A 14,850-nucleotide genomic window follows, 5' to 3' on the forward strand; every position below is an offset into this window, starting at 1 on the left:
ATATAATAGTCGTTTTTAATTTTAGCTAGTGGTAAATATAAATATTAAATTTTATATTTAAATAAAATCCTAACTTATAAATTTGGATATATAAATTTATTTTTTATTTTAACAAAATTATCTGCATTTTAAACTTTTTTTCTTAATACACATGAAAGTTTACTTTTGTTGAAAAAAAATTTAAAACACCTAAAGAAAACATTTATTTATTTATCGAAGCTAAATATATAAATTATAACAAGATTAATTTAAACCATGGTTAACATATTCTTTCCATTAACATTTTTCTCTGTTGGTTTTTCTGCTTTTTTAAGAAGAAAAAAACATAATGTATTTTAATATTATATTGAAAAATTAAATAAGAAAAAATATATTCATAGAAATATATATATTTCTAATGTAATAATATATTATATGGTCATTTAAATTTAAGATATTGCAGAATTTTCGAACTGCTTTAGAATAAGATGTAGTTTTCTTTTCAAAAGTCTACATAAAATATTTTACCATTACATCTCAACTTATTAATTTGGTAAAACCTATAAAATACAGACTAATTTGCAATTGCCGAATATCTCTAAACGACATTTTTTAATTTTATAAGCTATATAATAAATATATAAATATATCATACTATCAAATTTGTGCAAGGTATATATTATACAAATAATAAATAAATAGCATTTTACCCTTTTAAAAATCAACAGATATTATTTTCAATATATTAATAGTACTAATAATAAATCCCCAAAAATATTGAATGTTATTAAAACGTTACAAGCAAATGGTCATTTAAAGGATTTGAACTCTCGCATCTTTTACTGACAAATAAATTAGTATGTCTCTTACCTATCTCACTGTTTTTATTTAATATATAAATAAAAAACAAATAAAAAACCCTAATGAATAGGAAAATTAACTTTTGCTTTTCAAACTTGGGTTTTCCGTTATAAATGTTTAAATGAAAGGCTTTTAAACGTATGCATATTTTACGCATTTTATGAGAGTACAGAACCGCAAATGTGTACGTTTATCGTTAAATATATATACACATGTTTGCATTAATAAAATCCACTAATTTAATTTTATAACATGCTTATATTTTAATTTATTTTTTAATTTGATATATTTTATCAAAAAACTTTAAAAATATGACCCCCGTTTTTTATTTGGCACTATTAATAATTTAGTGTTGATATGCAGAAACGTCCTTTTTAACGGCGAACACCTATAAATATTTTATTACAAGGTGCATTATGTATACACAAGAGTATAATACACAAACATATTGCATATATAACCGAGAACTATCCTGTATCACTTGAAACACGAGAGTTGTCCGTTCTCGTGACGTTACCCGTATATCAACTCCCCTCTGTCGTATTTCCTCGGCTTTATCCACCCATAACTTCATTTTATTTTTTTTATTTTATTTATCACTCTCCTTTGTACCTATTTCAGTTAAAACAATGGCCGAATTCAGAATATTCCTAAAAGTACAACTTGCGTAAAAATACATAGGCAATAATATTTTCTCACACTTTTTTAAAGCTCTTCATTATGGCTAAAAAACTTTTTTCTTAATTGCCCTCGCATTTATGTATACTAACGAACCGAGTCATTGTAAATTAACCTACGCTTCTTACTTACTCAATTCACGTGTGCTTAATTGGTTCGTATATTTCATTAACGTGAGCATTATTCGAATGCGATTCTTGTAGCAAATTATATGAAATGCGATTTTTTTGTGATAAATTAACGATTGCATAACGTATGTTTATTTATGACGTGCGATAATTTCCACACGATTAAATTTGCACTTTTTCAGTGACAAAAAGTTCAGTTATGATTATATGTTAAAGTCGAAGTGAGTAAATTCATTCATTATTTACGACCAGGTGCTATTTATGCGTATTTCGCTTTGATATTGATGAAAAAAATATGTACATTATTATGATAACATATTCATAAAATAATTAATACATCTCAGGATGAAGTTATTATGATTAATGCAATTAATTATGAAATAGAGAACACGCATAAAATATACACAATATTTTTTATTCGTGTATTGCGTTACTTGCGGCAACTTATTTATTTAAAGAGTATAAGTTTATTTGATATTAAACGTAATTTTTAAGTTATTTATAAAAATTATATTTGAGGCAAAATTGTCTTTTGTACTAGTACAAATTATTCGTATGATATTAAAATCCAAACCGAAATTTAAATCATATGGCTCTCGTACTCTAATATATAATATATCTATGATTATAATATTATAATATATACTTGCTTCAACGTATAATGCAATGAGGAAACTCCTACGATGTAAGCAAATTCTTAAGACCTGTGAAAAAATCACAATGTTTTCATTAGTTCAGCCGCTTCATTTTACGTCTATCGTTAAACATTCGTCGAAATTAGCGACAAATCTCGTTTCTTACGAGCTCTCCACTTACAGCCGAGTATTACTAAACCTACTCGTGTTTTGACAACCACGTCCAAAAAATCTCAAAACACATCTTCGCACGCACCTCATGCGCGATTCGGCGCTCATATTAATGTTCCGTTTAGTTCTGGCACGCTTTATGCCGCCTTTTGTGTCTATTCCGAACGCTCGTGTGACTCCCGAGGAGTACGAATAGGAATGCCACCCCGTGCCGGAGATGCAACCTCTCAATCGGAATATCTTTCGATGAAATAACGATTCAGAACGCGTTTGAGCTTGTACTCTATTCGAATGCTGGAAGCGTAGTATACTGTTGCAGTCTTTGAAAACCAAAATGAAGTTCAACACACTCTAAATTATAAAAGCTGCAATGAGATCATTTGCATCGGCGTCACGATCGTATTGAAGTTGAGTGAATGCTGAAAGGATTTTGTATGAGTAATCTGCTGCTTTAAGCTCTTGAGCACAATTTGTTTCTTCCCTGATATATTGGTGGTTTAAGATGATACTTTTAAAGTCCCTTTATTTATTCCATTTATTTATTTTTAAATTTAGTAAAGCTTTTACGTTATATATAAAAAGCAATCAAGCATTTTTTTATATTTACGTGATTTAAATTCGCGTTCATGTCCTTTGGAATTTTCTCTATATTTCGCCAAAAATGTATTTTAGCATCATCAGGAGATTTATGGGACATTTTTTTTATTATTCGCACAGATAAGAGTTTTAGAGTGGTATTTTTAATAATTTAGGATTTTATATCAAAAACACGGTAATCAAAATTGTGATTGATTTAATTTGTGTAAAGCTGGCACTTGATATCTGTTGTTTATATAATAGTGCACTTATTCTATAAAATGTCAAAAAGAGCAAAATTCGTCAGAGTTTGTCAAATTTTTTTTAATGAATTCTTTATCTACTTTTTACATTTAGCGTTGTTGTACGCTTTATATAGATTTTTTTTCTAAAATTCCATTAATTTATTGTGATATTCAATTCCCAATACACCAAAACAGTTGCTCATTTTAACAAAACTTAACTTGACAATTTTATAACGCAATGTCACAAGTAGCGAATTTATAACAATATATATATATTCTGTCAAATGATAATAATTAAACGAAAGTTATTTAATATTATTACGGAAAAAATATTATTTGTCGTTGCACGACGATACACATCACGCATGGTCGTCTATTTAAGAAGCTTGGTACTTATAAATGCTGAAAAGAATAGAATAACTCTAATTTGCTTTTTAAGAATCCCTTCGATATTTTATATTCGATTAAATCAATCCCTCGATTTAAACTAAAATAGATAACACGTTAAATATACAATTTTCTTGCATTGTGTGACATTGAATGAATAATAGTAAACAAACGCTTATGCATCATGTTGATAAGAAAACGTCTCATTTTCACTTCACGATTTTCTTGAGAATTCCTGATAAATTTTGATAAATAAAAAATATATTTAATACTGATTTTAATAAAACAGTATATTATTTTAAATACCTTTATGTATGTGAAATATCTTTGCTTGTTGTTGAATTAATTTGATGCCAATTTTTAGGCATTTAATTTATAGTATCCATAGTAAATAAAATTTAAAATAACGCATTAAAGTTACAAAGGCTTTTGTATTAATTACCGAAGTTTAGAGAAAATTACCAATGACGGCTGCTGCTACTCTACATTTTTCATAATTTGAACAAAATAGATAAAAACTTATTTGTTGATTATTGAAAAAATGAGACTTGCCAACAGGCAAATATTACGGTGTGGAAATATTACGGCGTTTCAGTGGAAAGCCTTCATACATTTTTGCAATCTGCCGATACTTACGAGCATTTTTATCTGATTAATATCGTAGTTTTTATATTACTAAACTAAAGTCTGATTAGAGTAGTTGCGAAATTTTTTTGCCATTCAAATACTTCCAGCCTCTAATAAAAGCTTTTAAAAAAGCATGCAAATTTTCGAGCGTCTGGCACGAATCAACCCTTTCTTATGCGGTGGTATAAAAAATGCAGCGAATTAAAATTTTCATATAAATATAATTTTCAACAAAAAAATTTATGAAAATGCTCGAAAAATTACTAATAAGAAACAAATACAGCTATATTTATTTATTTATTAGAAAAGTGACATATTTTACTTATGATTTTCACAAATTACAATCAATATATGTCAGTTTGTACGATGTAGCTCAATTTTGTTTTAGTTCTTTATAGCGATATTCCTCCGTAAGATTAGGAATATCTAGGTAAACATAATCTGATATAATGTGACCATCATTCGAAAATTGTATTATATCATAATCATTAAATCCGATTTTCTAGTAACGATAATAATTTAAAAAACTTAAATACATATGCGATTCAAACCCATGTCTTTCAGGTATTAGTCATTGACTTATATCACTGATATATATACATTAAAAAAATATCTATATCTCACTACCAAACCGAGTGGTTATGAACTGAAGGATCAAATTTTTTTCTGATTTTATTTTTTAGCAATATTTTTGCTGTGTATACAAACACTATCTATAGTCGTCTATATGTACGTATATCTCGTGTGGCACACGCGTTGTCGGCTTTTACCCACAATCGAACCCATACCTTCTATCCGGACAGAACATCTATCACGGAGCGAGCGATGGCGGCTATGTTTGTACTTGCGTCCTTTGATCGGAGCGGCTGCTCTGGGCACTGGACCCACTCGATTAATGAACTCTTTCGATACTCTTTATCAATCACTGGCAGCGGCTCTCAACGCTGGGGCCGCGCGCCTTCAACTCTATCGCCATTTTTTTGCCACACTAAAAAACGCCGACGGGTAATGCCTTAAACAAACGCCATACATCATCGATAGGAAATTCAATTAAGGGAATTACTGCGATCAATCTTGTAATGAGATTTTTTTTTATTGTGTTTGAGAAACCCTGCGCGCGCGATGGCGTTGTTTATGTTGTCTTTAAGCTGTCATGGCGTCAGACTCGAGAATTTATTCAAATTCTGGACTTGGTCTAATAAATATTTCGAATCGGTCCCCTTTGTTTGATTATAACGCCATTTGCTTTATTCGATGCCGCTGTAGCATAAAAAACGATAATTAATTATAACAAACGATAGATGAATGATCTATTTCTCTCTCTAAAGATATTAAACGTTTAACCCCTTGTAATTTACAGTTGCTGTTGCGATTTACTAAGAATTATATTTTGACTCTAATGTTTTATTTTAAAAGATCATTCTAAATCCGTGGAAAAAACTATTTACCCATATAAACATTTATTGATATTTTTTATTTAGCACTTTCAAAATTAATATGCAATTTTAAAACTATGTGTCAATCCAATAATTAATAGAAAAAATAATTTATATTATAAAGTAGCTAGTATCGTACTTGTTGTAAAATCAAATAAGTCAATTACAGTAATATAATATAAATTCTTACTAAATACACATGTATTTTAAAAACAAGTAGTAAAATTTTACATATAGATTATTCAACTTTAAAACCATTAATAAAATATTTATTATTTTACTTTCGACTAACATCAGAGTGCTTTCCCCGAATTTTAGTGTTTATTATATAATTAATAAATCTAACTAAGTAGCTTAAGATGTTCAAAATGATGATCAAAATAAAATATTTCAGATATAGAATAACGAATAGTAAAACCACAAATATTCGTACATTTATATAATTTTCAAAAAATAATTTTAAATAATTAAAATAAATTACATCAAAATTTCTAAATACATAAACAAGCTAGTTTATCATAAACTGCACCACTTTTATTGTTATTTTAATAATACATATAATTAAATATCAATACACATATCGTTGTGTGTGTTTAATTGCTCCTTAACATTGTCTTGAGTGTCTCTACAATAGTTTTTAGAAATTAATAAAATATCTAAAATCTTTTTACACTTTATATAGACAAGAGGCATTTTTGGTATTTGCAATAAGTTTATGAATTACTTAATAAAAGTAATCTATTTCACGTCACAATCAGAATCCAGAAGTTTCCTCAAAAAAATACTTTATGTATTTAATTTTATGTTATATTTCATTAATAATCACAACAAATACTATTTTAATATCTATACAAATATTCGAATCAAGAGAAAAAAACGAATAGTTCACTTTATAGTATATTTTTCTGATAATATTTGCATCTGAAATCGGATGCCGAGTAATTTGAAATAATGTGAAATCAATTTGCATGCATGAATAAATACAGAAATGACTCGAATAATACAGTCACGCGTGCATTTCATGGCGAACGAACGTGTCTTAAATTTTAATATTCTTTTTTCTATTTTTATTACTAAATAATTTGTTAAAGAATATTAATGTATATATTTTTATGTATAGTTTTAACATCAATATAAAATGAAATATTTAATAAATACCTAACATATATGTGCATATTTAATAAAATATGTATTATTTCACTCGCGACTAACTTTTTAATGTTCCACTTGAATTTGTGTGTTTATTATATTATTGCTCATTTGAAAAATATTATTACTTTAATTGCAGTTATTACAGTTACATCCAAATTAATCAACATGCGTGTTGAGCAACATGAATCAAATATTTATTATTAGCTTTTTTTTTACCCCATTGATTTGCGTTTTATTATAAATTATTATCGTACCACTAATCAACCAAAATTTGGAAATAAACAAGTATTTGCATAAACAAGTACCATTAATGCAAATTTGTATCAAAATAGTATTAACCTAATTATGAATATTTACGATCTACTTAAAAACATATATAGATCTAACTATATATTGGATACATATCTATGTACAGATAATAATAAAATACATATTTTATATTTAACCCGCCACTAACTTCCAAATGTTTCACTTGGATCTGGATGTTTATTATATTATTACTTAACTGAAACAAATCTAGTATTCAGATTTATTATAGATTTTAAAGTAATCTTTATATGCTTTGTGCAGCACAGATTTATTAGTACATATTTGCGATTTTTTTAAAATGCATTGGCATATTTTTATTAATAATTAGTAATATACAGATTGAATAATTAACGGAAAGTACGTAAAATAGAAGTTCGGCGATTATTGCGCACAGCAAAAATTCTGATCATAGATGCTCAATATATATTATAATAAAAATAATGTATGTATATATAACAGATATTAATATGATTAAAATTTAAAAATATTTTACAATTATATTAGCAATTTACATTGATATGATACACTTACATTTTCTATAATTATACAAATTTTTACCAAGAAAATAAAGAAAAATATAAATCACCATGTTCAGAATTTTCGCTACGTGGAATTTTATTATGCGCAATAATCTGGTTACCAAAATAAAATATCCATTTAGTCATTATTACAATATATAATTTTAATTCTAGTCGATCATCACAAACTAGGTTTTAATAGATTTTATGAATCTCACGAATGAATAAATAAAATAAATCGAGTTATGTCGTGGCACTTATTTAATAATGATGAATATAAATGTCACTGATAAGTAGTTGCTGTATTTACCCCATTGTAACGCATTGGGCTAATGCCTGCTATGTTGCAAAGGAAGATTTACACTAATAAAAGTATTTTTAATATACATTACATTTAAAATATAATTGTTTTTCCTATATGAAAAATTTAAATTAAATTTAACATATATATTTACATATTTAAGAACGAATATATTATATATAAAAAAATATGAGATATTGTCAAATTTAAAGTAGTTTATTACATACTTATTATTTCACTGACGATTTTGATGTTTATTTAATTAATACTCGATTAAAACAAATCTTCAATTCAGATACATTACTAATTATATAGTTACAATTAGTATGCAATAGTTTATTGTATTATGCAGCATGATTAAATTATTTTTAGTTAAATAAATTGATAGCTACCTTTAAATTCCATTCTTGTCTCATTATATATGTATTTAAAATTTAGTTTTTTCTCTCTGTATTATAGTGATTATTTTGTGAACAGACTGTCCAATTTGTATTAAAAATTAGTATTATACAGTACATAATAGTGGGATAAATCAATTAATTAAATTTATATTATTATCATTACGTATAAGAATAGAAAACTTTAACCCTTTAGCGCGCAAAGGGCGAAAACGGTCGATATATCGACCGACGACATAACGGTCTATAATTCAATACCTATTCATAATAAAATCTTCCTTAGCATCACAATATGTCATCGAGGAAGCTCTTTCGTTGATATATCGACCATATGAAATTAAGTTGTTGCTATAGGCCAAAACACGATAAAATCAAAAATCAAAATAAAACATTACAAAACTCTAAAAGAATTATTTTTTAACAATATTTCTTTATATGTGTATATGTAATATATTTCAAACAATAAATTATATTTGTGTGCCAATATTTGATCGTTCATTATATAATAAACATATTTTTAAAATATCACCCTAAGTGGTCAAAGGTCGATATATCAACCGACAAAATTTTCGAAATTTCCAAAAAAAAAATTCTTTTTTTAAATTTTTTTTATTAAAATTACTTTTTATCTATAATAAAAGTTCTAAAAAGTAATTTTTTAACCCTTAATTCCAAAATAATTAATTTGCGCGCTAAAGGGTTAAAGCGATTAATAAAAATGTGTTATACTATTTCAAGATGTTCTTTATGTTAAATAGTTTGATGAATATCAACTGCATATTATATATGTATATGGATAGAGTAATTATATATATTAAATCAATTGCATTAAGATCATATTTTCTTAAATTTTCACTAATCATATATACGCTACTAGTTATTATATAACTGTGAAATAACCTGATTCGTTATTTTCATATTTAATTTGATTAAAACAGCGGGAAACTATTCATCCTTCTGAGCAGAAAAGGCATTCACGTTTCTAGCTAATCACATTACATCCAATACACGCATTGCTTTCTGGTGCTATTTAATTAATACGTTAAAATACTGTTAATATGCACGCATATTTACGTTACAACAGAGACCGGTTTTCTCGTCGAATGCGTATTTTATATCAATTCCAAAGACAAATTCTATTCATTATCGGATCATTAGCGCGAAATGCTCATGAGTTATACAGTATACTTAGCCACTCCCGAGAGGCACGTATATTATAATCGGTCGACATTATGAATTTATGAACACAGCATGCATTAGCAATATATTACGGCGGCTACCCGCTGAATATAGATTCGGTTCCCGACGAAACGCTCAAAGAAATGACCGGCGCCGCTCTGCTAAGTGACCATTCGTGTGTACCTGTAATATACGATCGGTGTACCGAATAATCGAAATTAGACCCGAAAGAATGCGATTGGCGCATGAAGGGTTAATAATTTAATCCGACGGAAGAAATAATTATTTAATTTATCATCTCTGTGAATATTTTAATTATATATTTTATATCGTGAAGTCCTGCATATTTATGGTTAAGTTCAATTTAATTTTTAGGTATATATTATCTTAATAGAACCACCTCAACGAATCTCATAATAATATTTAATTATCAAAATCTGAATATAATTTGTTTAAAATAATATTTATAATTCGGAAAAACTACAATGAAAAGCGTATTAATAATTTAATGAATTTTTATTTTCGTCATAATAAATAAAAAATAGTGTATTTACAATTCGGATACAATTAAAAAATATATATTAATAGGAATCACTTTCAAATTGTTGTATTTGTGTTTATATTATAATAATATCGCTTACCGTCGCTTGCAATATATTTAGTAATACTTATTAAACTATATGGTGTATTTTTGTAATATTCGCGGTTAGGTATTGAACAGTTTAGAAAAAGATCATTTTCGTATTAACATATATGCGTATAATATATTGCCACATGTTTTTTCTTCAAATTAGTATACATTAAAAATATTTACATACATACATACATTCGAACAATCGTCCGGACAGTAGACATTTAGTATGCACACATATTTTACACTTGTGCGGAACAATAATTTATTCTAACGTTTAAATAATTTAACTTGATTGTCCGTCTTTCGAATTTATCACACGAACTTTATCACAGCTTTTCGAACGAGCGCGAATTTGTTAACATTTCCCTCGTCAAGCGCCACACTTGCTTGGCCGCGTTTTCCAGGGCGCTCGGAGATTTTCCTTTGAAGAGATCCAAATTAGGCAGGAAGTAGTGAGGACACCGCCTGCATTGAAGACAGGATATGAGCTGCAGGAAGATTCCGTTGATCCTGTCGCCGATGGCGCCTTCGTCCCATTCGGGCTCCCTCGGATGCTTCTCGCACTCGTATAGTAATAGGGTTTTCATGTGGTAGCACGTGACTGGATTTCCCGGTAAATCTAGGTGTCTGTCTCTTATGGTCTTGAGTATGCTTAGGCACTTCCGCCTACATCCGCCTTGCAATAAACGATTTTCCGCTTCGAAAAAGTTGAGCGCCCACGCGTCTCCTTCCATTGCAGAATTTTTGCCTTGGAGCGCTATGCATTCTTTGGACAATAGATCGAATCCTTCCGTTTTGACTTCTGCTACGATCGTAGGATGCGGCCAAGGAGCAGCAGGCGCCGGCCAGTGGGCTGCAGACCTCGGCCATAATCCGGCACATTTAAAAGCCGGCGTGATTTGAACCACATATCTCTCTCTAATCCTCAACTTGACTTCTGTAGTTTCGGCTATCATTTTAACGCAGTCTCTATAAGAGCATTTATCGCAAGCTTGCGCCACTAACGTCTGAAACCTCGATCGAATTTTTCTCGCCGATAGATAACCGGACGCCGTGATGAACTCGACCCATAAAGACATGGATCTCTTTCTTCCGTCGCTCAGTTTTAAAACGGCACACCCCGGTAGAGAACCGTCGTCCACAAAGTTTAACACGCCCATTTGATTCAAATAAATGATGATCTCGAACTCGTTCGGCGATATGACTTCTAAACCGTCGAACCTTCCGTTGTAATCCGTCAGCGAAGATATGAATCTAGGCTCTTGCAGTTCGACTTCTTTGAGGACGTCTTGCACGACGCGGCAGACCTCATGAATGGTCTTCGAGATTTGCACTTTTCTGCTGTGCACTCGCTCCGAGCAGTATTTGTTCATCTGGTAGACCAGCTTGGATTGGGCTGCCATCATGTCCGGCGGCACCAACATCTTGCTATCCGACTGCCACTCTGCCGTTGCGATATTCATCAAGTCTCTTTTGAGGTCGGGGGTCTTCGGGTGTATTTCTGTCAAAGACTCGTCATAACTACGACCGGCACTGTACGGTGAGCTGACGGGACCCACGTCCCGACTCCGCGACTCACGAGGACAAACTGGCTCAGGTCTCGGTTCGCCGGTCGACCCTCCTCCCCCCGCCCCGCCGCTCTGCCCTGAGATCGGCGGCCCCGCCTATCGAGCCTACCGTATGTGTTGACATATGCCGTGACATTTGTTGTGATGTCTACTGATAATACGCCTAGGACTATTGATTAATTGTGCAAAAAAAGTGTCGGAAAATTATGATATAAAACATTTTTTCTAAAAAAATTACGCAATATATACCTACATATTAATTAATCTAAAACTAATTATAGAATAAAATCTAAATTAGGTAATTATATTATGTAGCGTATAAAACGAAAGCGTTTCTACATTCTATTATTCTAATCATAAACCCTTCTAAATTTTTACTTCTGCGGATTATTTTAAAAACACTGTTATATAAACCCACACCTATATACTTTTTACACGTGCTTTATTAAAATTACTAAAATTAAAATATTTATTTATTCTAGTATACATATATTGTTTTAGTTAAATATATTAAAGTAATAATTAAGAATAAAACTAAATATCTATTATTGTTTAACCCAATAAAATAATCAAAAGATTATTATAATATAGTGGAAAAAATCAAAAAGTATGCAGAATAATTTGCGTATTATTGCACAAATGTGTTTTTTCCTCCACTAGTTAAAACAATACCTGTGGATTATCCTATGACTATATAAATTTACACTTTTTTACCGTATTCTATTATTAATCATTTTAAATCGATTTACATCTTTATTTTTTAATAAAGCACATAGATTATTATTTCTTTAATACCCAAACAATATTATTTTTTAAGCTTATTCTTAAAATAAGTAGATCCATTTTTATTTATTTTACTTTAATCGTAATTTTTTACTTAAATAAATAAGTTAGATAATATTAAAAAATAAAACTAAATATTTACTATTCTTAGCCATTACTCAATAAAATAAGCAAAAGCTATTGCATTAAACTAATAAATTCAGCTAATAATAATAAAATTTAGTGAAATAGATTATAACTAGATTTTTTTATTATAAAATCAATTTAAATTTTACTTACATATTATTCTAGTTTTTTTCATAAATTTACACATTTGTTCAATATTCTTTAGTTAGTAATATTATATCTATATACGTATTCTACTTTTTATTTAATTTTTATGAAAATATATCCGTTATATTGTATTTACCTAATAGCTTCAGCTTATAATTATCAAATTTGAAAAAACGTATAATTGGAATTAATTTATGATTGCACAAATGTACTTTTTATTCATCTCATAAAACCTGTTATTTTTTTTACCTGCGTACTTTAATTTTGAATTTTACCTATGTAATTAAATATTTTCAAACTTATATTTTTAATATTTGTCTAATACCGAAGCAATAAAATTATTCAATCTTACTTTTAAAATAAATATATCTATCTACTTTTATTTCTTTAAATACTCTAATCTTATTGTCTTAGATACATATTAGCTTAATAATATTAAAAAACAAAACTAAATATCTAGTATAATTAGCTAAAATTTAATATTTAAAAAATCTGATAGTTATTGTATAATATTTAGCTAATAATAATCATATATAATGAAGAAATTGCATAATTTTCTTTTTACGTATTGTATAAAACTATTTAAAAAAAAATTGCATATAATAATCATGTATGCTTTTTTACAATATATATTTCATAACTACTAGGTGGTAGCTACTAAATATACATATTTATTTCTTAGTTAATAATTATTAAAAACCCCGCTTGTATAAAAGTATTATAATAGTTTACCATACATTTACATTTTTAAATATATTTTAATAAAAAATAAATCTAAATATTAATTTTTCTGTAAACTCAATAAAAAAATACTGAGCTTTAAATATATTATGGGTTTTAAAATTAGATTTTTTTTAGAATAAACTTTTGCAAGAATTCAGTAAGTCGAAAATCGCGTAAGTAGAGGAATACTCATCCGATAAGTATTAAATATTAATACATTCCCCCAATCATCCGAACGATACTTAAAAGAACTAAATGCCGTCTTCTTGTATGTATACATTAGGTTAAAATGAAAATAAAAGCATTATAAAAATGTATTCTATGTGTAAAATGTCTACATACATTATAATCTTAACTTTTTTAAAAAAATGAAATGAGAAACATAAAAATAATATTTATACATACATATTAATTAAAATATCATGTCATAATGTCTATACTATTCCATTTCAATATCTTTAGGTGTTGGATTTTTTTTATCTAATAAGAAACCGTACTTATCCAGTGAAGGTACACTAGATCTTTTTTCTCATAATAGATATTTTTATAACAGGAAATAGCGTCCTGAACTGCTTTATTGGCTTTCTCAAACCGATCAATGTCGGGATCTTGTGCTTTTAAACCAGCCATTCCTTGGTCTATCAAATTGAGGCATTCTTTCATTTTTTGTACTCAAATTCTTTTGTTTCTTTGACTTCCTCCTCCGAATCACCGCCGTTGTTTCTATATTCTTCAAGTTCTATTAAATCTTCATTGTTTAATTCCACTCTATGACTTTCGAACAATTCAATGAAATCATTTTCATTTAGATTTAAATTTAATTGGTCTGTCATTTCAACAAGATCATTAATTATGTTATCTTCCTGCATGGGATCTTCAACAACTTCAAAAAATTGAGGAGTAAGCTTCTTCCAAACGTTTTTCATGGTAGACTTTGCAATTTCATTCCAGGCAACACCAATATTTTTAACAGCTTCATAAATATTGTGTTCTTTCAAAAACTGTGTGAGTGATGTACTGTTTTGCCCTTCAGTTACCTTTATGGCATTTCTAAAAGTCGTCTTTAAGTAATATTTTTTAAAGCTTTGTATTAGACCTTGATCCATAGGTTGTATTATAGAGGTCATATTTGGGGGCAAAAATGCTATTTTGATATGTTCGTGATCACACGGTGGATGTCCCGGTGCATTATTAACCAGAAACAAAAATTTACGCGCAAATCTATATCAACATCGATATTATAACAAATTTTAAATTTTCGAAATTTTTAACCGCGTAACTACGAATCC

At 28.4% G+C, this 14,850-nt stretch overlaps 2 protein-coding genes across 8 annotated transcripts in view; one reads left to right on the forward strand and one right to left on the reverse strand.

The window, feature by feature from the left end:
* Nucleotides 1-14,850, forward strand: part of rg (A kinase anchor protein rugose) — a 529,428-nt gene that overhangs the window by 445,045 nt on the left and 69,533 nt on the right. The window lies entirely within an intron of this gene.
* Nucleotides 10,317-11,803, reverse strand: LOC148235008 (protein mab-21). Its single transcript, XM_088186087.1, has one exon. It carries the CDS (start codon nt 11,675-11,677, stop codon nt 10,541-10,543), a length of 1,137 nt encoding a protein of 378 aa, XP_088042213.1. The 5' UTR covers nt 11,678-11,803; the 3' UTR covers nt 10,317-10,540.

The sequence above is a fragment of the Plectrocnemia conspersa genome, unplaced genomic scaffold (assembly GCF_051122295.1).
Source record: "Plectrocnemia conspersa isolate PC_06_02 unplaced genomic scaffold, ASM5112229v1 ptg000005l, whole genome shotgun sequence".
In the NCBI taxonomy this organism is placed as follows: Eukaryota; Metazoa; Arthropoda; class Insecta; order Trichoptera; family Polycentropodidae; genus Plectrocnemia; species Plectrocnemia conspersa.